At 41.8% G+C, this 27,912-nt stretch overlaps 3 protein-coding genes across 8 annotated transcripts; 1 reads left to right on the top strand and 2 right to left on the bottom strand.

Annotated features, from left to right (window-relative positions):
• Nucleotides 1-184: 184 nt before the first annotated feature.
• Nucleotides 185-17,929, bottom strand: LOC113009946 (leucine-rich repeat-containing protein 52-like). Of its 2 annotated transcripts, none has more exons than XM_026148649.2 (2): nucleotides 14,444-15,486; nucleotides 185-7,749 (listed from the first exon to the last, which is right to left on the bottom strand). In XM_026148649.2, exons 1-2 carry the CDS (start codon nucleotides 15,090-15,092, stop codon nucleotides 7,421-7,423), a joined length of 978 nt encoding a protein of 325 aa, XP_026004434.1. In that variant the 5' UTR covers nucleotides 15,093-15,486; the 3' UTR covers nucleotides 185-7,420. The 2 variants fall into 2 exon arrangements, 1 of the variants encoding a protein (XP_026004434.1); XR_013903230.1 differs by lacking the exon at nucleotides 14,444-15,486 and adding an exon at nucleotides 17,718-17,929 and having other exon boundaries at nucleotides 7,616-7,749.
• Nucleotides 17,930-18,978: 1,049 nt separating this feature from the next.
• mgst3a (microsomal glutathione S-transferase 3a) lies at nucleotides 18,979-21,169 on the top strand. Of its 4 annotated transcripts, none has more exons than XM_080292765.1 (6): nucleotides 18,979-19,120; nucleotides 19,865-19,991; nucleotides 20,075-20,148; nucleotides 20,260-20,317; nucleotides 20,477-20,549; nucleotides 20,642-21,169. In XM_080292765.1, the coding sequence occupies exons 2-6, from the start codon at nucleotides 19,875-19,877 to the stop codon at nucleotides 20,770-20,772; spliced, it is 453 nt and encodes a 150-aa protein (XP_080148891.1). In that variant the 5' UTR covers nucleotides 18,979-19,120; nucleotides 19,865-19,874; the 3' UTR covers nucleotides 20,773-21,169. The 4 variants fall into 4 exon arrangements, with proteins under 4 accessions (XP_080148891.1, XP_026004437.1, XP_080148892.1 ...); XM_026148652.2 differs by having other exon boundaries at nucleotides 18,979-19,559; XM_080292766.1 differs by having other exon boundaries at nucleotides 19,003-19,149.
• LOC113009947 (uncharacterized) lies at nucleotides 20,640-27,773 on the bottom strand. Of its 2 annotated transcripts, XM_080292762.1 has the most exons (6): nucleotides 27,641-27,773; nucleotides 27,334-27,514; nucleotides 26,200-26,490; nucleotides 24,431-24,706; nucleotides 24,145-24,305; nucleotides 20,640-22,516 (listed from the first exon to the last, which is right to left on the bottom strand). In XM_080292762.1, the coding sequence occupies exons 2-6, from the start codon at nucleotides 27,398-27,400 to the stop codon at nucleotides 22,472-22,474; spliced, it is 840 nt and encodes a 279-aa protein (XP_080148888.1). In that variant the 5' UTR covers nucleotides 27,401-27,514; nucleotides 27,641-27,773; the 3' UTR covers nucleotides 20,640-22,471. The 2 variants fall into 2 exon arrangements, with proteins under 2 accessions (XP_080148888.1, XP_026004435.1); XM_026148650.2 differs by having other exon boundaries at nucleotides 27,334-27,656.
• Between the last annotated feature and the right edge of the window lie 139 nt (nucleotides 27,774-27,912).

Here is a 27,912-nt window from a genome sequence, read left to right as displayed (position 1 = left end):
TAATACTGATTCAACTTGAAGACTATTAACTGTTTACTGTGAAAGTACAGGGACACAGTACCTTTTGGGCATGCCAACCTTGACCCTCACTTGATCCCTGAAACTCCTTCCCTGTGTCTCTCAGTTGCTTTCACCTCCAGCCTCATAATGTGCCTGGACTCCTATCCTTGAGTGTAAGGCAAGGCAAGGCAAGGCAAGTTTATTTGTATAGCACAATTCAACAACAAGGTGATTCAAAGTGCTTTACAGAGACATTAGAAACAAAAACAAATAAAAAGCATGATTTCAAATTGATTAAAACAAGCAAACAAACAAACTAATTAACAAACAAACAAAACAGTATATAAAATCAAAACAGATAAAATCAGAACAATAGATAAAATCAGTAGTTAAATGTAAGTTTTGAAATTTAAGCTTAAAAGTGTGGATTTGGTGCTTTATTCAAATGCAGCTGAGAATAGGTGAGTCTTCAACCTGGATTTAAATAAACTGAGTGTTTCAGCTGATCTGAGGCTTTCTGGGAGTTTGTTCCAGATATAAGGAGCATAAAAGCTGAATGCAGCTGTATTGTGCAAAGATGTCCAAGAGGTGTTTTTTGATGTGAAAATGCACACACATACAGTGCAAGCAATCCTGAAGGTCACTACATTATTTCATTTGCTCCAAAAATTGAAGTATTAAAGCAAAAATTTGCAAGTCTATCAGTGCTAGAAGCAGTTAATGTACAGCATATGAATTAGATATGAAGCTTTTTTGTATTAAGCTAAGCTTAACTCATTGTTGGTATTTATCAGACAGCAAGAAAGTATTCTGTTCAGAGAAAGAGAGAAGGGTGGAGATTGGCAAAAAGCTAGAAATAGGCACGTCAATAGGGAAAATGGCAGGTGCAGATATTTCTGGCCATATGGCCAAAATATTTAAGAGACAAATACAGCAAGGGAGGGATAAAGTGACATTTAAGAGATAAGAGGAACAGAGCCAGTCAAATGAAAATTAAAGTCCCTTTCATGCCAGTTGTATGTGCAAAAAATACCACAGACCAGTTTGCAAAGTGCCTGTCTCAGTCTGAAATACCATTGTGCTGCTTTTGAGTTGGAGCTTAGTGTGAGTAAGCATCTCGTTATCTCACTTGTGCAGCCAGCTCCGTTGGATTAAAACAACTGTGCACTGGCCTGGGTGCCCAGAATACACTAATGTAAAATGCAACACATCTCCAGCTGCGAATGTCTGTGTGCCTATTAACTTGTGTGCGACGGTCTCTGCAGTGCATATGTGCCTATTGGCTTTACAGGTTTTTGACTTGGAAGCTAATTAGACACCGGCTAGCCTTCTACATACCCACAGAGCAAGAGCGGAAGAAAACACGTTTCAAGAAAAGAAGAGGAGGAGAGGAGACGTCTAAGAAGGCGAAACAAAAAAAAGAAGAAAAAAACACATCTCCAGGCAGAACTGTGACGCACAAAAGGACACACCATCTCCTCTCCAATGACCTTTTATTGCTGGGGAAGGATACAGAGTTGGCAGGCCCCTGAGCCTGTGTGGAAATACAGTGTGTAACAGCAGCAGGACCATCCTCCTCTTTGCCAAGTGAAGGCAATCAATCAATAGCCTCTTTCCAAGGAAGGGATAAGTAGAAGTTGTCAATATTGAGTCCAATAGAATATATACTGCAATAAAATATATACTATATACTGCATGTGACAGAAATCAAATCAAACAGTAATGTTATTTTGCAACAAATCCCACGACACAAATAATTTGCTTTGAGAATGTACTGAGATCACAATGGAGGAAATGAGGGAAGCAAAACTGGTGGAAAACCAGTGTTTGCAGATCCTGATCCTTCTGTGGTCAGAAAGTAACTCGGAGTATAAAACAAGAACCCTCCTTAGCCTTCGTGTGTTCACAAATGCATGCAAAAGAAATGCATTTCAGTATACGTTAAAGTATTTTCTTTACAGGCGTACAGCATGTATCGCAGATTTGTCTCAGCTAACATTAATTTGGGTCTGATTAATGATGAAATTCTCACATAACAGCTGTAACACTGACACCAGATTTCCACCCTTCCGTGGAAATATCCCCCTCATCTCCAAGTTCAGTTTAAGTCATTCCACTATTCCATGACTAAAGGATTATTTTCCAATTTGATGTGTGTGTGTGCATGACTGTGTGTAAGTGAGCATGTTTGTAAGTAGATGTGTCAGAGGGCTATTACGGTCGGTTAGAGCCAGTCTTACTTCATGTCACATCTCCCATCTGCAGGCATTTTTACATTGGCCCGTTTGCCTCCAGCTCAGTGGGTGCACACAATGGTGCAAAAATATGAGCAGGAAGCAGGGCTGCAGGAGCTTCTGCGTCCAGTAGCTGTGTGCATTTCCTTGTCTATTTACTGAACTGGCTCGCAGTCACAGCTGTAATGTGACCATATCCAGTTGGGCGCATCTCTGTCCTGGAGCACATCCTGACCACTGCCTCAGCTTGGCTTTTGAATGATGGGATATGAAAATGAAAACAAACATCCATTCGCAAGCACCACAGCTGCCTTAAGTACTGCTATTATTTCAAAGCCACAGTTCAACATCTTGGGAAATGTGCTCTTACTACTTGCTAACTTGCCAATGGTCAGATCAAATGATTGTTGCCCCTCAGGTTTGTATGTTAATGTGATGCTGTAGCCAGTTGCTGCTGAACTTAGATTAACGTGGAACCAGAAGGAAACAGCGACCCTAACCCAACCTGCCAAATGAATGTTACGTTTTTGTTTAAAGGAGCACTGCAGTCCTATATAAAATAAAAAATGGCAGCTTTTAAATCCTTTTATGGTTCTGTGAATAGAAAGAATCGCTTCTCTTGCATTACCACTCTGCCCTTTGAACACCTGTTCTGGTGCTATGTAGCTGCAGTTGTAGTTGGTGTGTAACCATCATACACTAAAAAACTGCTGGTCTTCAAAGTTAACTAATCAACTCATCTAGCACTTTTTAAACCCACTTAAATTTTTACCTTTGTGTTATGCCAGCTTAGTTTCCTTCCAAGAGCTAAGCTAGTTGTCTTCCCCTATTTTTATGCTATGTTAATAACCTGCTGGCTTTTCATCAGATAGACAAGAGAAACCATCAGAAAGAAAGCAAATTATATCAATTTTGTTTGTGATGCGAAACAATACTATTGTACTCGCTGTCAGAATCAGTGTTAATAAGAGTCTTTCTACCCCAAGGGGAAATTAGAGGCAGAACCAAGGCTTCTGTCTCTGTGTGTTTAAGCATACGTGTGCCTAAGTATGGGTTGACCGTGAAGCACGGGGGTGTAACAAGTGCAAAATGTTCCATTTTACTTCATCCACTTAAATATTGAAATTCAGCTCATTCACGTGCTATGCAACAGGAAGCTGTTATTACTCAAAACCAAGCTTTGCAAACCTTCACCTTGTGTAAACGAACAGAGAGGGAGACGTGGGTTTTCCTTGTCATTTCATGTGTGTCACTGTGCTGACATGAATTGGGGCAATCAGCTATCCTATTTCCAGTCTGCACCCTCACCCTTGCCTGTGGCATCGCATGGCCTAATCAGTAAGCTGCAGCAGAAACTAACACAGGCTCACAGTCAAAATGATCGAGTTTATGTATGTATGTGTATACATGAGAGTTTAGTATGGAGACCTGAATAGACCTGCACATTAAGCAATGCATTACTGACAGAACCCATGCAAATATTCCACCCAAAGCCATAGAAGCAATCAGGAGCACAGGACTGAAGGCATCTCAGCATACTGCTGAAGTAACAGTATATATAATTATGCATGTACCAATCAAAACATCGGTACATGCATAATTATATATACTGTTATGAGTCAGCATTAATTCCAATCATCTCTCTCTCTCTCTCAAGAGAAAACAAGCAACAAAAAATTTGAATTATTTTCTGACTGTCTTATGTTTGTGGTTTATATTTGCTTTCTTCTTTTAATAGCTCTTAAGGATGCAACAAGAAAACCTTTGTACATCAAACGCTGCCATGTGTTTGCCGCGTGAAAGGCCTGTGGTGACCAAAAATAAAATACCTGTGACACCACCTCTGACACATCCATAAATACTGTGTTTATAATATGCTATTATTGTGCATTCATTTCATCACATAAAATATAAAACCCTACCTTTTTTTTTCTTTTTGGACAATTCACAAGAATATGTGACTGGAAGTTCCAGTAAATGTGTGAAGAAAGATTTCTCACTATTAGATGTAGATCACATTACAGAAAGGCATCAGTTTGTGCAGTTGCAGTTCAAAAAACCTTCACATGTTTCGGCACACAAATCCTGCCACATTCAGTCGACCTTGACATTATCAGAATAGCAAATTAAACCCAAAGCCATGGAAACAAAGTATTGTATAGCTAAATATATTTTGGCTCTCGTTAATTTGATTTAATGTGTGTGTGTCTCAAAATGTCTTCAGTAAAGTATTTCTTTTCTGCTTTGCTTTCAATTCTGCGATATGTTATACTTGGATACATCTAAACATTTGACTTCAAACACAGGAAAAAAGTATCTGATCTAATCCTTCGCATGTCTGTCATAGCTTTTTTTTTCTTTAATCAAATGAATAATTCTGAGACAGGAACAGTACACATACAAAAGGCAGACTGATGTCTCGGTTGAAGCAAGTTGATACTAAAGTCAGGGTCAATGGAGAGCAATTCCAGATACGTATTAAAAGCATGGAAGGTTTGTGACATGGAAACCTGAAGCACAGCAAGTGTTCATGTTTGCTATTTTGGGCATAAATAATGTTTGTCTTTGCACAGTAACTCAGTCACCAAAAAAATACAAAGAATTGTTTTTTTTAAGCATTTTGAAATGATCACAAATAGGATGTTTTCGTATGTTACAGGAAATCCTATTTCATTCTTTAATGAACGTATACACACCTTGTAAGGCTTTTTGGTGCATTAACAGTGCATGCAGAAGTAGATAGGACACTGCACTCCAACCCAACAGAGTAGAAATCACTTATCACATTGTCCTGTTTGCTCGCCATCCAGCAGGGCCCACTGCCAAAACAGATCTCAGCAGCTGGCATTTGTGGGCTCTCTCCACTTCACAACAACTGTAGAACCTTAACACAAATATGGCCACAGCAGTTTGTTTCTGGGCTAATGATTAAGGGAAAGATGGATTACAGTACAAAATCATGCCCCAGCAGTGCACGGACTGACACTCTCACTGTGCAGAGTCACACATAAAGCTACATCGTACACTCTGTCACATACACGGGGATAAATGCACTCCTTAAAAGGAGTTCCTCCTCTCCTTCCTGTCATACCTGTGGGTGGAGCAACAACAAGACATTTATAATGTTACACAGAGGAGCTCGAGCTGTGTCACAATTGTATTGCATTGGTTAGTGCCATCATGGAGGTCCTTGAGAAAACTGTCAGTGTAAACAAAACAATTCTATATAAGATGGCTGTATGGTTTAACCAAATAGTGTTTGTGCATTTTATAATACTAGGAAAATGTTTTGTATATTTGAACTGGGTCTATAGTTACTACAGAAGATTTGGCAAACATTTCTAGTTTCCTTCTATTGGATTTTTTAGCGAATGCTGTAAACCAGACATGTAAAAAATGATGGTAACACAAGATTAATTCTTTTTTCTTTGAGTGAGAGGCATATTTGTATCCATCCACTAAATATAAAGCCAGTACATGGTTAGCCTAGCTTGGTATTAAGACAATGGAACGCAAACAGCAACATTTTTTCTTTGATGGTTGGTTTTACCTCATAGATTTAGAACTAATCTAGCTGTAGGTGCGAATGTGAGCCATTGTCTGTCTCTCTGTGCCAGTCCAACCTCTCACCCTATGACAGCTGGGGGGATGGATGCATGGATGCATGGATATTTTGACTATGGCTTAGATATAATTGTCCGACTTAGATGTCTAAACTTATCCACACACATTTGTTTAGCTCTTAAATGTCTTAAGTGGGATTATTTTGCTATAATTTCCTTATAAGTTTAAACCTCTGAATGTATTCAGCATTGCTGCTCAAAGATGGATGTAGCTTCTGTTCCTAAAAGGTGAAGCTAATGTGAAAGTGCCTTAAACCTGATTCTTTCTCCTGGCCAGCAGGGGGCGACTACACGGTTTCCAAACAGGAGTTCAGCAGTTTAATAATTTATGGCAAAAACCGCCCTTCAACTCCCGCTGTCTTTGACTTCATTAAGAGTTTGTTTTTGTTTTTTAAAAATAATAGCTATATGGTCTCAGATGCTAGTTTCAATTCTTACTGAATATAGCATGATGTTTAGTTTGTAAACCATGATCCCCTTTAGAGATGGCTTATGGTTGATAAATCATTACTGTATGAGTGTGCAGTGTCCCTCCATTTCTCACTCAGATCCACCACTTTCTTGTCACATCTGGTTTCAACATCAGCAAATGTCTGTCTTTTAATAAAAAAAAAAGTCTGTGTTGTTCATTTTTCACAGTGGTCAAGATCTTCTGTGCCCAAAACATATTTTTTCCTATAAACGTTATCAATGAGTTTTATTTTTATGATATCAGTGCAGTGAAACAGCTATGGGCCAATAGCTGTAGACAGTAGGTGAAGGTCTTTTTTGGAGGAAAATACTTTTGTGCTCCTTCACTGAGCTACAAATCCAGTTAGAGCTCTGTTTCTGTCAAGCAAGCCGTCAACATCTTTAGTTCTGGTATCCAGCTTTCCTCAGTACATCCATAAAATAACCATAATAAAGCATCTTAGAGGAATATTCAGTGAAAAATGTACCAATAAAAAAGACAAACTGATCTGGAGAAAAAAAACTACAACTACAGTCACAAAAACACACTTTTCCTACTCAGTGTTAACAATATCATCAGCAAAGCACAAACTGTAAGCCACGTTTTCCGTCTTTATTTCAACTGGTGTTACTATAGTGCAGGTCGCAGTTCACAGGTAACCTGTTACTTTTAGCTTAAGATTCTATCTTTGCCTTGTCTTGACTTTTTTTTTTACTTTTAAACTTTAAAATTTCGAAAAGCTGATTTTAAACTGATGTGAAGATCAGTCAGAAATATCTCTGTGAAAACATATTCAGAGTTTTTCTGAGATATGTTGTTTTTGAGTTTTTTTAATGCTAACTTTGCACATAAAGTAACAAAATATGTGGTCATATATTTGCATACATAGTCTATGTATTACCCAAGGACTGGAGACCTCCACTATGGCGACTACAGTGTGTGTAACAACACCTGGAAGCCCACTAAAAATGATAGAAACACATTCCTTGTTCCATTCATTAACAGATCCGAGCCTGATAAACGGACCCAGTTTCATGAGACTTCTCAGACAGTCGTGGAAGTTGAAAGGAGGCACTGTGGGAATCCATGGCGAGAGGGGTGGGATTTTTGTTTTAAACAGTATGTGAAGTTTTTAAATTCCCATTGTCATGGCCACTCCTGGTGCTCGCAGCACGGCCTGTCTCAATGCTTTCTTCCTCGTCGTCCATCTCGAGCTGCTCGTCTTTCTTCTTGATGTAGCGCTCATAGAGCACCATGATGACACCCATCACCCAGGCCGACACGGTGCCAGCAGCGAAGATGACAAAGCCGATGACAACAAAGAAAAGGTAGTCCCAGGAGCCGAGTGTTTGATGACATAACGTCCGTAGCTGGATGCCCACCTCCCCCAGTCGACGGCCCTGAGTATCAGCAGGTGAACCGCACACCGTCTGGCCCTCATCTGTCACACAAAAGTACACCAAGGAGGAACGGTGAGGATTAATCATGGGACAAAGTAACATATCAGCATTTTTCTATTGTTAGAACTCAATCCTTTTTTTTCTTCTTTCTTTCATAATATCAAAGAAACGCACCACAGACAGTTCACAGCTGTCCTAGAGTGGCACCGCTCGAGCGATGTTGTTACTGTTAAGTGACATTTTTAAGACACAAGGCAAGTGAAAGTTCATCAGATCTTTTTCTATAAAAATATTGTTTTCTTAATGATTATTAATTTAACTTTTTATTAATACATCATAAGGTGGTTAACTCTCTAAAGCCTGAACCATTAATTTTTTTTGTTTGTTTGTTTTAAACTGGATAATTTATTACACCTTCTAACAAATTTTAAAAAGTATAATAGTATAATATAAGTTTCAATTTGTATCGCTTTTGATACATCTGGCATTTTTTGTGCAATTTATTGCTCACAGTTCATCTTAAACAAACCACACTGATGACATAGATGTCTGGAAAACACATGTATTAAATATGAGACACTTGGTGTCAGAGGGTTAAAGCTGCTTTAAAATCAAGATTTCTCTATAAGACTAATTACAGCAGAGCTGTTCAAGCTCCTCAGCCTCAGCATCACACGGTCTCCTTCTGTTTTACTTCCAGGCGACTTATCCTCGCTGACTGTAAACAAACACCTCACAACTTTTATCGTAATAGCTTGAACCATCAACAAATAAACAAACAAAAAAAAAAACAGGTAAAAATGATCAATAAATCAGTGGTTCAACTTTCTAACAGATCGTACAAGTTCAGAAAAAAAAACTTCACCAAATAATAAAAGCAAAAACGTACAAAATAGTAGAAAATGTGACAGGACACATATAACTCCTGTTATCCCCTCCACTGTACTATATCATTCATCCCTCCGATCTCTTCCAATTATCTTTATCAGAGTCGCAGGGAGGCTGGACCTTATCCCAGCTGTCACAGGGTGAGAGGCGGGTTCCCCCCAGGACAGGTCGCCAGTCTGTCACAGAGCTCTTTCTCTCTCACACGTTCTTCATCCAGTACTTTTACTTATGTACAGCAGATGTGTGTAAAACCTTTGCATCTAATTAGCATATGATCTATGAGATCCTTTGCTGTGAGAGTTGTAACATAATGCAAAGTACGATATCATACATATGGCATTAAAGAGAGCAGCCTTTTGAATAATTCAAGCATGTTTGTACTTGTTTTCCTCAACATTTGTAAATGGCAGCATCCTGAGACGAGGATATCCAAAACTCATTCACATTCATACTTCTAAATAAATAAATAACCAAAAGGCATCAAATTGCATCATAATAATGTTGCTGTTTCTTTCAGAAAACTACAAAAGCTTTAAGAGCTTCCTGCGCTTCACAGTCTGCTGTTGATGCAGCATTATGTTAACAAAAAAGAAAAAATCATGGATGAAATATTCAAATTCCTTTTCCCTGCACAGGATTAGTGAGTGACTTGAGCCTTTGTGTCTGCTTGAAACCACAGATAATAAGGGTTCTCATCATCAGGGACTGGATATGACTTCACTACAGTACTGAGACCTTGCTGAAATCCACATATTCTAACAAAATATTGAGTTCATTCGCTTTCGGAAAACTGCATGAACTATAATTTTAAAGCCCTCTGAATGAAAATTAAACACACCACATTATAGGTGTTGAGCCCTGCAGCAGCTCACCAGAGAGGCCTTTTTTTTAAGATAACAATCCTGAAAGCTGGTTGAGTCTTTTGTTATTGTGAGCAAAAAAGTGCAACACAGCAGAGTGTGGCATCTCCACGCGGCCACTGTTTTTAATTGGCTTCTGTTTTTTCAGAGCTTTTGTGCTAGGAGAAATTCCCACTGGGAGAGATGAAAAGACTTGGAAGTTTCTGCACAGGGAACAGTTTCCTGTAGCCCCATTTTCATACCAGCATGCTTAAAATACCCTGACTCTTTTTGCTGTGAGATGCATGCCATGGAATTGTAACATTCACACAACCCTAACAAACAGGGAAAACCGAGACATGACCATCAGAGAATAACTGTAAACTTACTGCACAACACTTACATAAACATCTCATTAATATTGAACAGAGTGATCTCGTCGCACAAACCGCTGATAAATAACAAAACATTCATAAATCTTTTTTTTTACTATGAAAAATGACAATGAAAACGTTTACTCATGTATTACCCTATAATTTTGTAGCTTTATGTCGTATGTAGTTGGTCACCCAGCTGCCAATAGTTTGCTGTATTGGACAAATTGATAAGAATTCAAATAGACTGAGAATGATGAATGTGATCTTGCCCTTGACCTTAAGCACAGTTTGGGTGAAGATCCATTAGGTGGTCATTGTGTGCAAATTCAGATCATTGTAGCAGAGATCATTGGTCTTTCAGCAAGGTAAGCTTTGACTTTATGAACATTTTACTGTATTCTGTGTTATTTCAGCTGACAATTTTAGATGACAATAAACAATAATAATAATAATAATGACCGTCAAAACATTTTATATACAGTACTGTGAAAAAGTCCCTCATTTATTTCTGTTTTAATAGAAAAGTAGGAAATAAGTACAGCTTACATTTATGGTATGTTTACACTTATACAGGAATATTAGACATAAGTAAAGTTTGTCTGAGCCAATCCATGACCATCACATTTAACTTTGCAATATTTTGGTATACAGACGAGTTCATGGTCGATGCAGTGACTGAAGGTTGCCCTGGTCATCACCCCTCCACCACCGGGCTTTACAGCTTTTGTGCTGATGTGCTGTTTTGGTCCAAATGTGGCACTGTGAATTATCGCCAGATATCGCCATTGTTGCAGAAGTCTTGTAGTTTGTTCGGATGCAGCTTTTTAACCTAAGCTGTCCTGACATGTTCTTTGTAGAGATAATAAACTTTCTCCTGGCAACCTTTCCAAACTGTTTGTCAAATTGTACTGTCATGAACTTTAACATTGAACATGCTAGTTGAGGCCTTCAGAGTCCGAGATCTAGCTCCTGTTTTTTTTACAGGTTCTGTAAACATTGCACAGTTTGAACTTCAGGTAAATATGCTGCGACTTCCACTCCTGGGAACAACTGTCTTGAATGTTTTTCACTTGTGAGTAATTTTTCCCGCTGTAGAATGACGGACTTCGAATGGTTTAGACATGGCTGCACAAACCTTCCCAGACTGCTGGCTGCAGCAGCAATCGCTTCTTTAAGAACTGATGATCAGTGCATTGCAATTAAGTGCATTTCATTATCGGCACCTAGCTGCATTCTGCATTTTAGCTTAATTTTTGTTAAACAAATAATGACATTGTGTAATATGTCACATCCTAATCTGAGGTTATGTTTCCCAAATTTTAATACCTGCTAAGGACCAAATCATTTTTATTATGTCTTGACATGAAAAAAAAACCCTAGAATTTAAATCATCTACACTTCCTTTTCCAAGTATTGGCTTTTTATAAAACTACTTTAAGAGACACATACGATTTTGAAATATTGGGCTTTCTTTCAGTTCTTTATGTGTTTGTGATTAATGAAGATCGGCCACGTCCATATTCACTGATGACCTCACATGAATCAACAAGGCCATTAAATGCAGGTGTTTAGCCGTTATTGTTGCACCCTTAATTGCTCCAAGTCAACTCCAAGTCAACAGCATTTTTACTTGCTTATTGTTATAGTTCAGCTGAATTTGTTTACTTCTTTCTGCATTTAACCTGCACATTCAGTCTTTTAGACTAATTCACCTATTTGTTAATCGCTTTTCTTTCATTTTTATATCAACTGTTTAGTTAATATTTTACCTAATTGTTTTCAAATGTTCACACTCAATTACTTTTAGCTGTTTAAACCTATTCCGCTTGCTCACTGGCAACACATATAAAAACAGGCTCAGGTTGGTGGGAGGTGTGATTTGACAGAGGGTGACAGGGATCATACCGTCGCTTTCAATCAAACTACTCGACAATTCCATCTCACTGAAATGTATGCTTCCCCTAATATATTATTCACTGTGCGCTGAAATCTCTGCTTTTATGCTCAGAGAAGCTCTTATGTGTCTCAAAGATTAAAAAATGAGCATGCAGCTGAAGAACACGAGGAGGCTCTGCTCCTCTAAGCTTAATAGCAGGGAAAATTCAAAGTCTGCTCTGATCCTCTCAGAAGCTTCTGCTGCTGCTCACTGTTCACACAATATGCTGCTCAAATTCCGACAGCCCTCCATGCAGACACAAATACGTACAGTGTGCATTCCCACTTAATGCACTGTACATGCATGTGTCTGCATGAGATTTAAGTTTCCAATCTGAATCTGCAAATGGTTGTGGATGCACATGTCCGCGTGTGTGTGTTTGCATATGCAGGTGTGTGTGTGAGGGGAGGCCTGACAGCTAGGAAGGAAACCCTTATGGCTTCACCCCCTATACCCCTACAGGGACTGACATCAAAGGACAGGGCTTTCCCTCTCTCCTTCCCCCATCCACACTGCTCTATTTCTAGACGCTTTCCTTATATAACAGCTGAGAGAGTGCTAATCTAGCCAGGAAGGCGAGACAGAGGAGAATCTGTTGGTTCCTTCCTGAGGCTTTATTTCTTTCGCTCCCTCTCTCCCTGTCTCTCGCTTGGTCTCGATGCATTTCCTAAACCGAGGAGACAAGGCGAGCCATGTTGCATGAGCCAGGTGAGACCCAGGCAAGCGATAACAAGGCTTGGGAGCCGGAGCTTGCAGCTGAAAAACAACCGTCTCTAAAATGTTTTTCTACGCCCCCCCCCCCCCCCCCCCCCCAGAAACCCCCTTCCCACCCCCCCGCTACACAAGTATGCTTTGTCTGTGTTTAAACGTCTCAGTGCACAAATCAGTCAGTGTGTAAAATCTGCGCCTGTGAGGGTGTGTATGTGTGAGTTTCTATAGTGTTTACCAAAGGCTGCGTGTAGATGTAGAGAATGTTTGTATCCATGTGTCCGCCTTCTCCCTCGCTGGCAGCTGTCACTGGAAGAGACTCAACTCCAAATTAAGCTAGACAAAAGGCAACGAGAGGCAGGAAAATGGGACAGCTCTTGCAGGACTCCTTTTGGACTCAGTCTGAGCTTCACAGGGAGCATGATGAACTATAGTGTGTGTGTATGTGTGCGTGTGTGTGAGAGGGAAAAGAGCAGGGGATGCCTTTTTAGTGAGCGTGGCAGTTGTATTATAGCTGTGGTGTTAGAATTATGGCTGGCTTCTTGCTCAGTAAATCACACTATAAATAGCAGCTGCCCTTTTGCATAGTGACACATCCACACCATTATCCACGAGCATAATAACTCAAAGTAAGAACGATGATGGAATACCGGACACATTTATCAGCTTGACAGCAACAAAACAAAGGGGATCAATATTTTATGGTGGAGCCATGATCCATTTATCACGCCTGCAACGCAGGAGCCTGATAGCAGATTGATTAGTCATTCTCAGATTTAAAAAACAAAACAAAAAAGAAACGCCTTGTTTCCTTCATCACTGCAGAGAGCAGAACAGAATTTATGAGTAAAGTCACCAGAAGACAAATCAAGTGGGTCCCTGCCTACGATCTTCTTTCACCCTCTTTGTCATTTGATAGTCTGATTGCTGCCACGCTCCACTGCTGTCACCTGCGTCTCATCCCACTGAAAGATGAGAGAGGAGTGAAGTTACATCAAACTAACAGCACATTGCAGAGTTGTGGTGTACATGGATACCACATGGCATGTGTGTGTGTGTGTGTGTGTGTGTGTGTGTGTGTGTGTGTGTGTGTGTGTGTGTGTGTGTGTGTGTGTGTGTGTGTGTATTGAGATGCAGACATGACAGGGAGTGACATGGTGTGAGGGAAATCCAGTAGTTAAGCCTCTGCATGTATTCAGAAAGACACAGAGTCATTCTTTCCTTGAGGGAGTCAAAAGGAAGAGCTTTGCTGCCATTTTGCCATCATGTTTGAACATCTTTTCTGTCTTATACGAAGAATTTTAATTATGTAAGGTGTGAAAAAACAAAAAATATCACAGTTAAAGGACTGTCACTTTGTAGAAGGACACCAATCTCGATTACCAACCAACAAGGCAAAAGTTTCAGGGCCCCTGAAGCTCTAATGTATATGTGCATATGACTAAGACCCAGATAAATTAAACGAAATCAAATGACCTTCAAACTATATTCCACAGAAGATGGGACAAAAGGGGTTCAATAGCTGATTTTGAATCAGTGCCTTGTGGTTAAACTGTGCAGACGTGGGGATTTCAATTCAGTGATTTCAAATAATAGCAAAAAAATTCTGCACATTAAACAGAAGTAATTCCAGCTTATAAACAATGACTTAGCCTCTAGATTCACCATAATTTTTTAGCTATTAAAGTAGCCCTTTGTCTGTTTACTTCTAAAGTGCTTCTTCATATAAGTTGTTGCTTATCGACATACAACACAGCTGGATTTATGAAAGGTGCTGCGCGGGCACTTTGTTGATCTTATTAGTGGATGCTGTTCTGTTACTGAAAGAACCTCCATCGGGAGGCCAGTTTATGTAACTGAGAATTATCTAACAATTAAATGGAGTAACAATGTTTGTGTATGACTGGCTCTCTGGGGCCTCTCACCAAAGCAAATGTAAGTGATGTTCTTTGTTGATAGAAAAAATAGAGTAGATAACTGACAAGACCTTGGAACTTGAAGCCCTCCAGATGGACCCACAAGGACAGGTCCTCGTTGTCGCATTCGCAGCTCCACGGGTTCCCGCTGAGCCCCACTGAGCGCAGGGCGGGCAGCGCGATCAGGGAGGTGATGTTGAAGACCGTCAGGTTGTTTCGGCTCACATCGAGTACCTGAAGGGCCGCGTTCTCCCCAAAAGCGTCCGGGTGAATTTCGGAGAGCCCCGGATTGTCCGTCATCCTCAGCATCACCAAGCTCGCCAAGGGGCCGAACGTCCTGTCCTCGATCCGGGTCAGAGTGTTGAAGGAGAGGTCCAAGTAGGCCAGCTTGCGTAGATTCCCAAAAGTGGACTCTGAGATCTCCGTCAGAGAGTTGTTGCTGCAGTCCAGGTACACCAGGTCAGAGAGGTAGTTGAGCGCGAGAGGCGGTAGCTCCGCGATACGGTTGTTTGAGATGATGAGCTGCCGCGTGGCCAGCGGAAGGTTGACCGGGAAGGTGGTCAGATGCTGCCCAGCGCACTGGACCACAAGTTGGTCGTCACACACGCACCTGTCCGGGCAGCCAGTGGAGATTACCGGGGATGAGGGGACCGCTTTCGCGAGGAGGAGCAGAACTAGAAGCCGCAGGGGTTGCGCGCTTGGCTGCGGGGCAAGACGCATGACACCGCCGAGGGCTTCATCAACCCTGTTTGGACAGAGTCGGTCGCAGTGACATTCTTCATTGATACATCATCACCGTGCGAGCCGCTTGTCCCAAGAAACGATCTCCGCCGAGGTCAAGCCCAAACGTGCCCGTGGCAACCTCTCGCGCGTAATGTCTCAGTTCATCCTGTCTGTTGGTTCTGGATCCGACGCGCATCCGCTGTGCTGGACTTGACGGTCGGCTGCCTTGGTGCTGTTTCGAATTTCATGAATTTATTGAGTGTATTCTGCTGACAGCTGTTCGCACGTCGTAAAAAAGCCGACGTCCTTTGATGCTTCGCTGCTGCTTGCAGTCAGTTGTTCCGTTACATGTTTGCCATCCTCTCGCTTTCCGAAACTGAATCCAAATAAAGGGGGCGCACTGAAAGGGAGGGGGGGGGGGCTGCGGAGTGATCTCACGCTCGGGAGTGAGATGGAGCGTGGGGAGTGGAAGGGTCTGGGCAGTGGAGGTAATGTAAGGCTGACATTAAATATTAAAGCCCGCGCACAGTTGACACCTAGTGTAAGGTGACCTGTGATGCTTTAGCTGCCAGCACGGGCGCTGTGATTACATCTTCAAACACTACTGGAGGGTCTGTGGGTAAAAGCTGCGTGGATGTAAGAATGTGTATGTAAAGATCTGTTTGTGGGGATGATAGCGTGCACACTTTTCATCAGCCTGTCTCAGGAGTAGGATCAGGTGTACCTGGATGTGCATCTCGTGGGTTTTCTCTGTATGTGACTGACTGTCACAGAGGCAGCCAGCCCACCCACTTGAAACTTTCCCTGATGTATACAGCCAGCAGATGATGGGCTGAGATGAGATGGTACTAGGTGGTCTCAGGCTGCAGTTGTTTTTCCTCCTCTTTCCAGTCTCAGTGTGAGCCCTGTCTCTATTCTTGGTTCTCTGTGTAGGTGTTGAAGTGCTGAATCAGACTCGGCGTGATGGAGGAGGAGGAGGAGGACAGATGTGCCGCTGACAGTCCGTGAAAGGCGCTACCCCGAGTCGACAGCCAGCAACCTGCTGAACGCTGACCGCTCGCGCACGTCAACAAAACCAGGCGGAAGCCTTTTACCCTGCGATGGTGTGTCAGAACAGTGGGCCTGTGTATAACCTAATGCTTTTTTCACGCTTTCGATCCATGTGGACTGAACTTAATCCACACAGCTGTTTTGCGTCAAGGATATTTAGTGACTTTATGGGGACATCTAGTGACGAAAACTTGGTAATGTTACACAGAAACAGCAACCATGTAATGGTCTTTGTGTAACTATTTTTATATAGTTTTAAGCTATTGCACAAGGATTTTTTTAAATAGATGTCTAAATTTATCTGCTCTCTTTTTATGATCATACAGGAAGCAAAACTGTATAAACCAAACATAAGCCATAACTCAGCAAGTTCAGTCCAGCATTGTGCAAAGCCAAAGCTGATTTTTTGACAAAATCCCCAAATTTCCAAATATAGATGTTGGGGAATGTGCATAAAATGACAAATGAGAAATATGAGGGAATGCTGCAGGCATAAAAACATAAAATCTGGAGGCTTAAATATCTAGATGTGATATTTACAGAAAGGGTAGAAGAAGATACTTTTAAAACATTAAGAACATTGAGAATTTTTAAAAAAAATTTTTTAAAATCTAATCATCTCATATATACTTTGAGGAACCATTATTTTGAAAGCGCATAGCAGGACCAGTTCTTGTTTGATTGGCAAGCAGACTTCAAAATACAGGCTTTGCATTATTCCTGACAACGTCTAACCTCTGCTATTTGTTTTCTTGGAATCTCCAGCAGGTACAGTCATGCACAGGCGCATCTGTCTTACTCTCTGTTTTCCCTAAAATATTCATCATTATATTTAACCGTCTAGAATGGCATGGCAGAAAAATGCAAAACACTGGAAGAAAGAGCTGCAGCCGAAAGGTGTTTTTGTAATCCTTTAAATCTAGTGTTGTAAGAAGAATCCCCCTATTTATCCTATTTAATCTGCAGACATACAAATTTCTTCCGTTATAACAGCTGGTGTGAAGGTTATGCTGCTTTGAGTGTTCCTGTATTACAAGTCACACAAAGTAATAAAAAAAAAAGAAATATATTCACGAAAGCATCCAATCACTGTTAAACTGGCAACACATCCTCACATCAGTATCTACAAGGATTTTACAAATTCAGGTCCTTCCCAAATACCAGGCTCTGAGCTGGGACCTTTTCTTTTCACAGTTTGCGTGCCCCTCGTGGTCAGACTATCTGCCACCATGGGCTGAGCTTCCACTGCCATCCTGATGATACACAGCTGTATCTCAGCACCAAACCCTCTAGTCAGTTCACTTCTCTGTCTCTCATTAAGTCCCTGGATGCCATCTAAATCTGGATGTAATCCAGCTTTATCATATTGAAAAACAATACAACTGAACTCTTGTGTCAAGTCACGACTCCTGAAAGGGGCTGACCTTCACCTTAACATGGGTAAAGGTCATTAATTTTCTGGGGTTCTCAATCTGGGTGCCATCCTGGAGCCCAGGCTCTAATTCTCATCATATATCAGATCCATCTCTAGAAGTTCTTTCTACGACCTAAAGAACACCTCTAGAGTCTTACCTCATCTCTCAGAGTCCTCAGCTGAAACCCTCATCCATGCCTTCATCACCTCCTGCCTGGATTATTGCAGTGATATCCCGTTAGCTCTGCACAAGCTCAGAACTCACAGTTCTTACCTGCAACAAGTCCTGGCCTTACATCACCCCCACCTAACCTACAAACCACCACATGCTCTTTCTCTCCTGTACTTGTTCAGTCTTATCCTCCCTTCCCTACACCCCACACTGCATTCCCCAGTTAAAGGCTTACTTGCCATCCCCCTCACCAGGCCGGGGGCTTTTAAAGGACAGAGCCTTCGGTGCTGCAGCCCCCCACTCTCTGGAATGTGCTCTCCTCTAAAACACTCTGTCTTTGAAAATTTTCAAAAAGCAGTTGAAATGTTACTTATTCACAGAGGCCTTTGACCTTTGACTTTTTTGTGTAAAGGTGCTATATAAACTATTAAATGTCACTGAACCAATGACACCTCTAACAGTGGTGCGCATACCTCAACTTGACCTGATATTTGATACAAGAAACCCTGGCATGTCAGATCCCTGTTCCCCTCATCACAGGGCACGATAATGTGGCTGCACTCCAGCCAAGAAAATCTGCGCTCTGCACCAGTTGTTGTGAGCTGGCTCACTGACATGGCTAATATAAGTCACTTCAAAAGAATGGGGCCATCGTTAATGACACTGGGTTCCCACTTTTGTCTGGCACGCCAAGTCAGAAAGGGATTAACTCTGCAGTAAACGTTGCCACATAAATCGTGTCCGGGTAGCGTAAACTCTGATTTTCAAGAGGAGCAGACTACCCTCATGCTATCAAATTATGTTTTGTTTTTTTTTTATTTCAAATGGGCTTTTTTCTTTTCTAAGATTATGTCCTTTAAGAAATCCGTGCTTCTGGGCAGTTAGGCTCGACTTTATGCTGTACCCCAAATATTTTTGGCTTGCGGACAATAACAATAAAAAGAAAAGTGAAAAAAGAAAAACAATGGCTAACAAAATAATAATAATAATAATAAAAAAAATAAAAATTCCAGCTTGTGTACACAATCAGTAAATTAATAACCATCATCCAATCATCAAAGGTCAGTTGGAGTACATTCACTTTCAATACTTCAGGGATCCTTTTACTTAAGTAGAAAGATTCTGTTGTTACTTATTTAAAAAGCCCCAAACTATTGTTTTTGACGCTTTGCAAATCACAGCAATCCATTTTAACTTCTGGTTACACATCCTCATTTCCGGCACCTCCTCCCCCTGTGTTGTCCTTTGTTCCTCCTTGCACCGCCCACTTAAAAAATCATGAACTCCCCTACTTCAAAAAATAAAAAACAAATACAAAAACGTACAACTTTAGTAACACCGGAGGTGAAGTTAACTGCAAGTTACTGGTAGCACAGTCCATTCACGCTGGTCAGTCCTGTTGGGGAGCAGGTTTGCATGTAAGATAGGCGGAACTAATCAGGAAATGTGGAGCAGTGCTATGATAAGATAACTTGGATCGCTGACATTTAGCACATATACGCGCACGTATATAATGAGTCGGTGTTAGTATTTGCCTACAGGGTTGTGGTCAATGTGAAGCCTGTGTGGCGTGAGGAGTCTTTACTTCCGCAATGATGTGCTTATTTAAAAAAAAAAGGCTTCGGTCTATCCTTACGAGTCTTACAGCTAACCTTTAACACGCATTAGCTATAAAACTGAAACGTAGATATCCCAGTAGTGGGCTGTTAGCCACGCCCCCCCGTGAATGTTACGTAAGCCGCACGCATGCAGATATATTCAGACGGAAACTTCACGGTGGTCGGTGTTTTCCAGGGTTGTATCTGTGAACTTTGGTTGCGTCGTCAAGGTGAGTGTGTTCATGTTTATTGTAATTCGTGCGCTTTCAAAGCAGCCCTGACGAGTCATGGTGCTGCTGGTGTTTCTCGTTTGACCTTTCGTTTGTGAGACGTCCTTTATCTGCGCCGGTAGCTGCACGGCTAATTTTCTCCTCAGGTGTTCGAGGTAATTGTGTTGTTAGAGGGTCCGAAAATGGACACTTTGTTTTATGTGTTAGCCGGGGGAGGAAACGCTTGCGTTGCCTTTCTTACCAAAATAAAAGTGTAATGAGTACTTTCGATATGAGCCACAATATATTTCTAATTCATTTTCCAGGTCTGTCAGGATGGTTGTGCTTTCCAAAGACTATGGATATGTGGTGCTGACTGGCATGGCTAGTATGGTCATGGTTACACATCTGGCCATTAAAGTTGGCAAAGCCAGGAAGAAGTACAATGTGCACGTGAGTATTCAAATATGGAGCACAGTGGAGGCTACCTGTTGAAAGGTGCTGTCCTGTACGAATGAACTTGTCACGCCTTGCAGTATCCTCAGATGTACAGCAACGACCCAGAAACTGGGAACATTTTCAACTGCATCCAGCGGGCACACCAAAACACGTAAGTATAGTAAGGTAATGTAATCCATGTCAGCAGCATTATGTCATGTTCTTTCATCGACAACAAAGAAGCAGGTTGATGTTAACGTCGCTCTTGTGACCTCCTCACCAGCCTGGAATCCTACCCTGCCTTCCTCTTCTGCCTGGCTGTTGGCGGTTTTCATTCACCTGTAAGTTTATTTTCGTTGTATCTGCACCATAATCATACAAATTATTTTTGTCAACTTTGTCACAACGTTTTGGCTAAAAATGTTCACAACTTGTTGCATGCAATGGGTAGCCGTTCTGTCAAGTCCTGTTGCATCTGATTGTTTGTGTGGCTGTTGCAGCGTCTGGTCAGTGGACTTGGAGTCGTGTGGATTATCAGCAGAGAGGTTTATGCACACGGTTACTCTACAGGAGGTAAGAAACCGTTCAGCAGTTCACATCGATTTCTATTCTTCTTATATCATAAAACATGGTCAGAATGTATGTCTGTCTCTCATCTTAATTAGATCCTAAAAAAAGAATGAGGGGAGCTTTTGGAAATCTGGCTTTACTTGGGATGATGCTGGCCACACTGAACTTCGGAGGCTCTCTGCTGGGCTGGAGGGGGAGCTCACGTATGAGCCGTTTTGGTGTTTGATCCAATATGTAATGAAAATTTACGCCTGGGCCAATTCAGTCATCATCGCTATGGTGTAACTCATACACTTGCACTGTGCTCATCTTTAAGTGGTTAAGTCAGGTGTGTTAGCTGATCTGACTAGTTCTTCAAGAACTGTATGGCCTGATTTAGAATAATGCAGACTAGCACTCTTGTAACATACATGAGTTATCAGTTTCTTATAATGTTAACAGCAATCTATGAATTGGGTCTAAACTCTTAATATCATCTACAGTCGTGCATTTATTAATGAATAAAAAGTAATGATGAAGAAATTCCTTGTTTATTGTGCTGAAAAGGAACTTTGTACACTGAGTGACTAAAGATGGTTATTCAACTGTCCTGCTTTTGTAATTAAAATCCTCCATAACTTCTATTCTCCTGTTTGTCATAAAACTGACACCTTCTCATATCAGCTGTTTAATTTCTTTGCCTGAATGTGGTTAACAATGGCCTGTGTGTGGAGGGAGTGGCTCTTTCTGGAGTAATGTTCAAAGTGCACCTACCTTGTCTGGACAGGCAGGAACCAACGCTGCTGAAGTCTTAAGCGAATCATAGTTGACAATAGAAACTGTCGTTCACACAGTGACTCTGCATAATGCCTGAGAGCTTACCCACCTATTATTGCGTTTGCCACACCCCACATAGATTCGATATATTTATTTTCATTAAACAGGAAAGTCATTCTTGCATTTCATCATACATCACTGCAGGCAGTAAAGTAACCAAGTTAAAACATAAGAGCTTCGTTCCACTGTATTTGCAGTGCATTCCAACCAGTCCAGATGGAGGACCCTTAAAATGATTCCAATGCTGCTCTCAAACCTCCACTGTGTGCGAACAACAATTTTACTAAGTGAGTTTTACAATTTACAGATATCTAAGTATTTGGCTTAGCAGGGTATCTCCTCAGTAAACACTGGCAGACAAAACATTTAAAGAAAAGCAATCACTATATTCAAGATTTCCATGACTTTGTGAACATAACTGCATGTTTAACAGCTGCAACAGTAAGTAATCTGCATTTGTAATTCAGGCTAAATTACAATTTGGAAAAATAAAGTGGTTTCCACTGTTGGAGACCTGGCGTGTCTGTGTCCACATCTCCAAAGATGTGGCTTTTCAATTGTAAAATCTGTTTAATTTTTTGTCAACTTTCTGCAAGACCTTAGCTTCACATGATGCAGATTGGGCAATTGGATTTGAAAATGCACTTCACTAACATTTGGTCACCCAAGGGATTGTGATTGTTTTGAGCAGCTTTCCCATGAGCCTTCATTCTGCCTTACTGGCTATTCTTACAATTACGGAGGACTTCATGCGACCTTGATCCACATTACCTCAGATCACCCCTAGAGGGCAGTGTAACCGTTTGTGTCATATTAAAGTGCTGTGCAGGAGTCAGTCAGGGGCGCAGAGTCATCTTAATTTCCATCGGGGTGGGGAGTTCTCAGCACACTGAATGTCTCCAAAACTTTAAAAGGAATGTGGAAGAAACTTCCCGCTTAAAACATTAACAGTCCTTGGTTAAATGTGTTTTAACTTTTTCTTAATCGCTAACAGTAGGTTCTCAGTGCCAAAGAGAGGTTTTGCTCACATCCAAACTGGTCTTCCTTTGGTGTTAGATTTGCTTCGGTCCTCTGAGTGATGGAAGTGACTGACAGAACAGGATCTTCTGTCAGTAGGTGTACCTGGACAGTGGCGTGTCCTCCATCAAATCATCCTAAATAAGGTGATTTTAAAAAACATTATCAGTACTCCACAGAGCATAATTCAAAATATGCGCTCACTTGCCACTTCATTAGGTATACCTCCTGTTGGAGAAATGTCTAATGACCTAATCACAGTGCAGAGACTCGGTGCATTTAGGGCAGGGGTGTCGAACTCCAGGCCTCAAGGGCCGGTGTCCTGCAGGTTTTAGATCTCACCCTGGGTCAACACACCTGAATCAAATGATTAGTTCATTACCAGGCCTCTGGAGAACTTCAGGACATGTTGGGGAGGTCATTTAGCCATTTTAATCAGCTGTGTTTGATCAAGGACACATCTAAAACCTGCAGCACACCGGCCCTTGAGGTCTGGAGTTCGACACCTGTGATTTAAGAAACTGTGACTGTGGCATGATTGTTGGCACCAGATGGGGTGGGCTGACCTTCAGAAACGGCTTATTTACTGAAATTTTCCCACACACGCATCTCTATAGTTCACAGAGAATGGTCCAAAAAGGAAAAGAAATCCAGTTAGTGGCAGTTCATTGTGTGATATCTTGTTGATGTCAGAGGAGACTGCCCAGGCTGCTTGAGTCATACAGAAGGGCAACATTAACTGTAATAACTCTAATAAAAACTATAATAAACCACTTGTTACAACCCAGGTGTGCAGAAGAGTACCCTGTGGGTTAAGACATGGAAACTGAGGCTACAATTCATACAGGTTTACCAAAGTTGGACAATAGAAAATGTGGAGACATGTTGCCTGGCCTGATAAATCTATATCTGCTGCAACATTTTGGATGGTAGGGTCAGAAATGGTCGAAAACAACACGAGGGATCCATTGTGCGTTATATCAATGTTTCAGGCTGCTGCTGGTGGCGTTATGGTGTTGGGGGTGTTTTCTTGGCACAATGTCACAGACTATCTGAATACTGTTGTTGACCATATCTATCCCTTTATGATCAGAGCATATTCATCTTCTGATGGCTGCTTCACACAACACATCATGTCACAAAGCTCAAATCCTTTCAAACTGGTATCTTGGCAATGAGTTGTCTGTACTCGGATGACCTTTACAGTCATCAGATGTCAGTCCAATCAAGCACCTTTGGGATGTGGTGAAACTGGAGATTCACATCATGGATGCACAGCTGATAAAGCAGCAGGTTTATCAGTTGTCATGACAATATGGACCAAGATCTCTGAGGCATGTTTCCAGGAATGTTTTGTTGACTCTAGACAACAAAGAATAAAAGCAGTTCTGAAGGCCACAGGGGTCCAGCCAACCACTAGCAAGGTGTAAATAATGAAGTGGCTAGTGAGGATCTAATAAAATATATGAAAATAATTTTCAGTTTCTCTTACCTAAGCTCTCGAATATTTTTAATCAGCTAAACCACATCTCAAGAGTAACCCCTGATCAAGAAATAAGCTAGCGGCCAAGTCACGTTCCAATATGTCATCTCTGCTTGCAGTTAATATTCTAATACCCAAGTTCATCTTGACAGTGAAGGGTGCTTAATAAAAGATGCAGTTATTTGGTATTTGACTTTCATAAAGTTTGGGGACTTCTAAGATGGAGATTGTTAAAAAAAAGTGGTGAAAATGGTAATGCAAAGGTACTAGACTGTATCTTACCATGGGCAGGTCCTGCAGACGATGGAACTCCGGGTGGTTAGTGCGCTGGCGGAACTTGAGGAAGAGGACGACAAAGACGATAGCTGTGGTGACAATAAACACTGACAGCAGACCAGCCAGCAGAGGGTCTAGAGGGGAGCTGGAACGGTGACCGGACCTCTCTACACGATAAAGAATTTGATATGATATGAAGAAAATAAAATAGGTCATGGTAAAGGCAAAACAACTCAATGGGAGAAGCTTAAGGCAACACCTCATCACACTTAGCACCTGCCAGTCACCTTACCTTCACCGCCAAATTTATTTACAGACTGGACCTCCTTGTACACCGACCCAGCAGGGGCTCCACCTGGAGATGCGGTAGCTGTGTTCAGAGATTCAGAGTGTGGCCATGTGGTGAAGGTGGGTGCTGTGGAGCTTGTGTGGTGCACTGCTGGGGCTGGCTGAGATGAAAAGGTAGAGAGGGAATGGTTGGTCAGAGGGGTTTTGCCTTCTGTAGCTGCAGGGTGCAGAGGGGTGGTGCTCTGAACAGTCGGCGCGGATGAAAGGCTCTCTGCGGCAGCTGAAAGGGGGGATGTGAGCGCAGTGCTGTATCAATTCAAAACAGTACAGATTCTTCAAACGAAATGAAATGCATTCACAACAGCCAGAGGTAACGCTGCACTGCCCTGCTGACGTTAAAGCTGCCGCGATTGTGTTTGTGCAGCATGTGTGGCTCACGCCGTGACAAAAATCTGTGCAAATTACAGAAAACCTTTGTCAGTATATCAGAACGCTGTGAATCCCAATGGCCTGCGCTTTCAAGCATCACTGCTCACACAGAGGTACTCTTGAATCAGATAAATCCACAGTCTTTTCTCCAAGAGCTTTGGACTCTGAGGTCTCAGCTTAAAGCCACAGAACTACATTAAATAAGTAGCTACTGTTTGCTTAAGAATTTAAATATATCCCAGCGATTCCAAACAGTTGCTGCAGATTTGTCACGTGCACACCATTATGTGAATCTCCTGTTCTACCACATCCCAAAGATGCTCTACTAGACTGAGATCAGGTGTCTGTGGAGGCCTTTTTTCACAACATAAAGAGATGGACATAGTCAGCAACAATACTCAGGTAGGCTGTGGTGTACATGGCTCATCTGGTGCTAAAGGCCCAAAGTCTGCCAAGAAATTCGATGCTTGTTTTCACCTTAAGCAGGTCAACTTGACTGTGTCTGCATGCCTAAATCCACTGAGCTGCTGCCATGTGATTGACTGATTAGCTTTAATGAGCAGTTGAACAGGTGTAACGAAATAAAGTGGCTGATGATTGTTTATGCGTAGAACAATAACTTTCTCTCGGTGTGGGTGTATTTCATTTCACCTCATGCGCATGTGCCTGCACTGACAGTTTGGTGGGGGCTGAGAATGTGGTGCACATTGTGTGATTGACAGCCGGACTACATTCCTGCAGCAGAACGGACAGACTGTCAAAGTACTGTGCGGTGTCAACAAAATACACAAACCACAAAAATGTTTGTTTTCTAATTGGATTATAGTGAGAATATTTTCGAGTGAGAATATTTTCAGCTTTCAAAGCGAGAAGCCACACACAGCCTGCACGTTATTCTGCAGGGACGGGGCAACAACAAAGGGTCAAAAAGGGACAAGTGAGAGGGATCTGTCATATTGTTATTTCTGTGCTTCTCAAAGCGGTAACACAGCATCAGCTGAGTGGGTTATATTTATATAATCTATAAAAGGAATCTTTTAAACAAGGTTGCGACACACATTCTTATTCTCAGTCCAGTCAAGCGGGGGTCAGGTCAGGCGAGGAGTGTGTTGCACGAACATTGCTGGCAAAAGGGACTGTGCCCAAGAAGAGCCTGTATTTGCAAACAGGCAGTGTTTAAGTGTGTGGGAAGTTTTATTTTAAGATTCCAGTCTGGTCAATCTAAACAGACCGGACTTGAAAATTATAGATGGACAATTATAGAATTATGATATAATCACATAATCGCACGTTCCTAATTATAAAGATGCAGCTTTTTAAGACAAGTCATATGAGGCTGATTACCTGAAGGAGTTAGAGTACCGAGGTCTGCGTGCTGAGATGTAAGTGCTGCGGGGATTGCTGTGAACAAGTGGGTTTTAAGTGCTGCATCTGTCAGAGTCTCTGCACGGACTGTTCCTTCTGTCTCGCTGAGGGTTGTGGTTTCACCCGCGGATTCATCCCTGCCTGCAGGAATACGTGCATGCTCTGGGGACTCATTCCCAGGATACTCTGTCAGGTTAGAAGATGCTGAGCTTCCAGGATGATTCAGGAAGACGGCCGGTGTGAAGACATTGGGCAGAGCACTGCTTTGACCTGTAATTTGATAAAGAGAACTCCTGTTAAAGAGACTTTGACTTTAGGACCGTTTTCCAGACTAGTGATGACTTTGTCACGTTTAGATTAACATAAAGGTATTTTAATTACTTATCAAGTGAGTGTTAAAATAGCAAAATAGTGTAAAAATATAACTTTCAATTTGAAGTTCATTATCAGTCCTGTCTCTTTCCCCTCACCTCCAAACAGTGAGGCTGGATCTGCTGGAGGTCTCTTCCTGTTTAAAGGGAGTTTTTCCTTCCCACTGTCACCAAATGCTTGCTCACTGGGGTCAGCTGACTGTTGGGATTTTTCTCTCTATAATTTTAGGGTCTTTACCTTACAATCTAAGGTGACCTGAGGTGACAGTTGACTGAATTGATTTGTTTGGGTTCCTAAAAAGGAAAGGGTGAAAACTTTTTGCTTTATATTTGCTTTTGCGTGTGTTCTCGAGGTAAACGATTCTAATTTGACATTTCATCGACTAACACATTGACGTCCCCTTCAATTTCAAGTTTTAATCTACTTTAGGTGCTATTTTGCATCATGACAGATTCATTATGGCGAATTACGAGTAAGCCAAGAGAGATGAGAGGAAACTCTAAAAATAAAAAAACAAAACAAAAGGAAAGGAAAGGAAAGTTAACAAACATCGTTTAACGAAGATGAAATGCAACCAAGAACCTGCAGCAACATGATCTCCGTCATCGCCTCAATCACACCAATAAATAGTCGCGTGCGGACTCGATTACGAGCCCGACTCACATCAGCGGGATGTCAGAAGTGTTCGCATCAAACACAAAGACACATAGAGAAAGAGAGAGAGAGAGAATGGCAGCTTACCTCTTGTCCGCGTTGTGCCGGACAGCACAATCAACACGCAAAACACCAAATGAATTTCAGTTTTCATCTCAGCGGCGGCAGGCTTCCCCCTTTAGATTACACAGCAGCTCTCCTCTGTGGCTCTCTGGGGTTGTTTCCGTTACGCGATTTGACAGGGCACATCATGGGCTCTAAAAATATCCTGAGGGAGTCAGGCAGAAGAGAAGCAGGGGTGGGGCTGGATGCGGGCGGTGTTGGTGGGTGGCACCACTAAGAAATAGATTCTAATGAGTAAAACAAGCTTCCCCGATAACCACCGCAAACTCACGCGTGGCCTCTCGTCTCGGTGTTTGTCCTTTCGGAGCCAATCATCTCTACATGGAAGTGTCCACAACGCGTCACTTTGCAGTCGCTGTTGCTCTGCTGCACCAATCACACATCAGTGTGTCAGAGGCGCAGTTGCGTGCGTCAGGAGCGCCCGTTCGAAGCGCCGTGACACCGAAGTGAACGCGCTCTTTGACAAGTTTTACTGCGCTGTTTATCACTGTGAAAACTAGTCTGCAGTATCAAACAGCTGAATGTGTGTCAGTGTCTTGCTGT

The sequence above is a fragment of the Astatotilapia calliptera genome, chromosome 18 (assembly GCF_964374335.1).
Source record: "Astatotilapia calliptera chromosome 18, fAstCal68.1, whole genome shotgun sequence".
Lineage (NCBI taxonomy): Eukaryota > Metazoa > Chordata > Actinopteri > Cichliformes > Cichlidae > Astatotilapia > Astatotilapia calliptera.
Note: the sequence above shows the minus strand (reverse complement) of the source record. Positions and strands in the feature narration are given on the sequence as shown.

Coding starts and splice junctions, on each gene's coding strand:
- LOC113009946 (XM_026148649.2), bottom strand. CDS start 15,092: ATGCGTCTTGCCCCGCAGCCAAGCGCGCAACCCCTGCGGCTTCTAGTT. Junction 7,750..14,443: donor GGAGGGCTTCAAGTTCCAAG/GTCTTGTCAGTT, acceptor TTTGTGTGACAG/ATGAGGGCCAGACGGTGTGC.
- mgst3a (XM_080292766.1), top strand. Junction 20,149..20,259: donor CAGCGGGCACACCAAAACAC/GTAAGTATAGTA, acceptor CCTCCTCACCAG/CCTGGAATCCTACCCTGCCT. Junction 20,318..20,476: donor TTGGCGGTTTTCATTCACCT/GTAAGTTTATTT, acceptor TGGCTGTTGCAG/CGTCTGGTCAGTGGACTTGG.
- LOC113009947 (XM_080292762.1), bottom strand. CDS start 27,400: ATGAAAACTGAAATTCATTTGGTGTTTTGCGTGTTGATTGTGCTGTCC. Junction 24,707..26,199: donor CGGTACTCTAACTCCTTCAG/GTAATCAGCCTC, acceptor CCCCCCTTTCAG/CTGCCGCAGAGAGCCTTTCA. Junction 24,306..24,430: donor AAATAAATTTGGCGGTGAAG/GTAAGGTGACTG, acceptor TTTATCGTGTAG/AGAGGTCCGGTCACCGTTCC.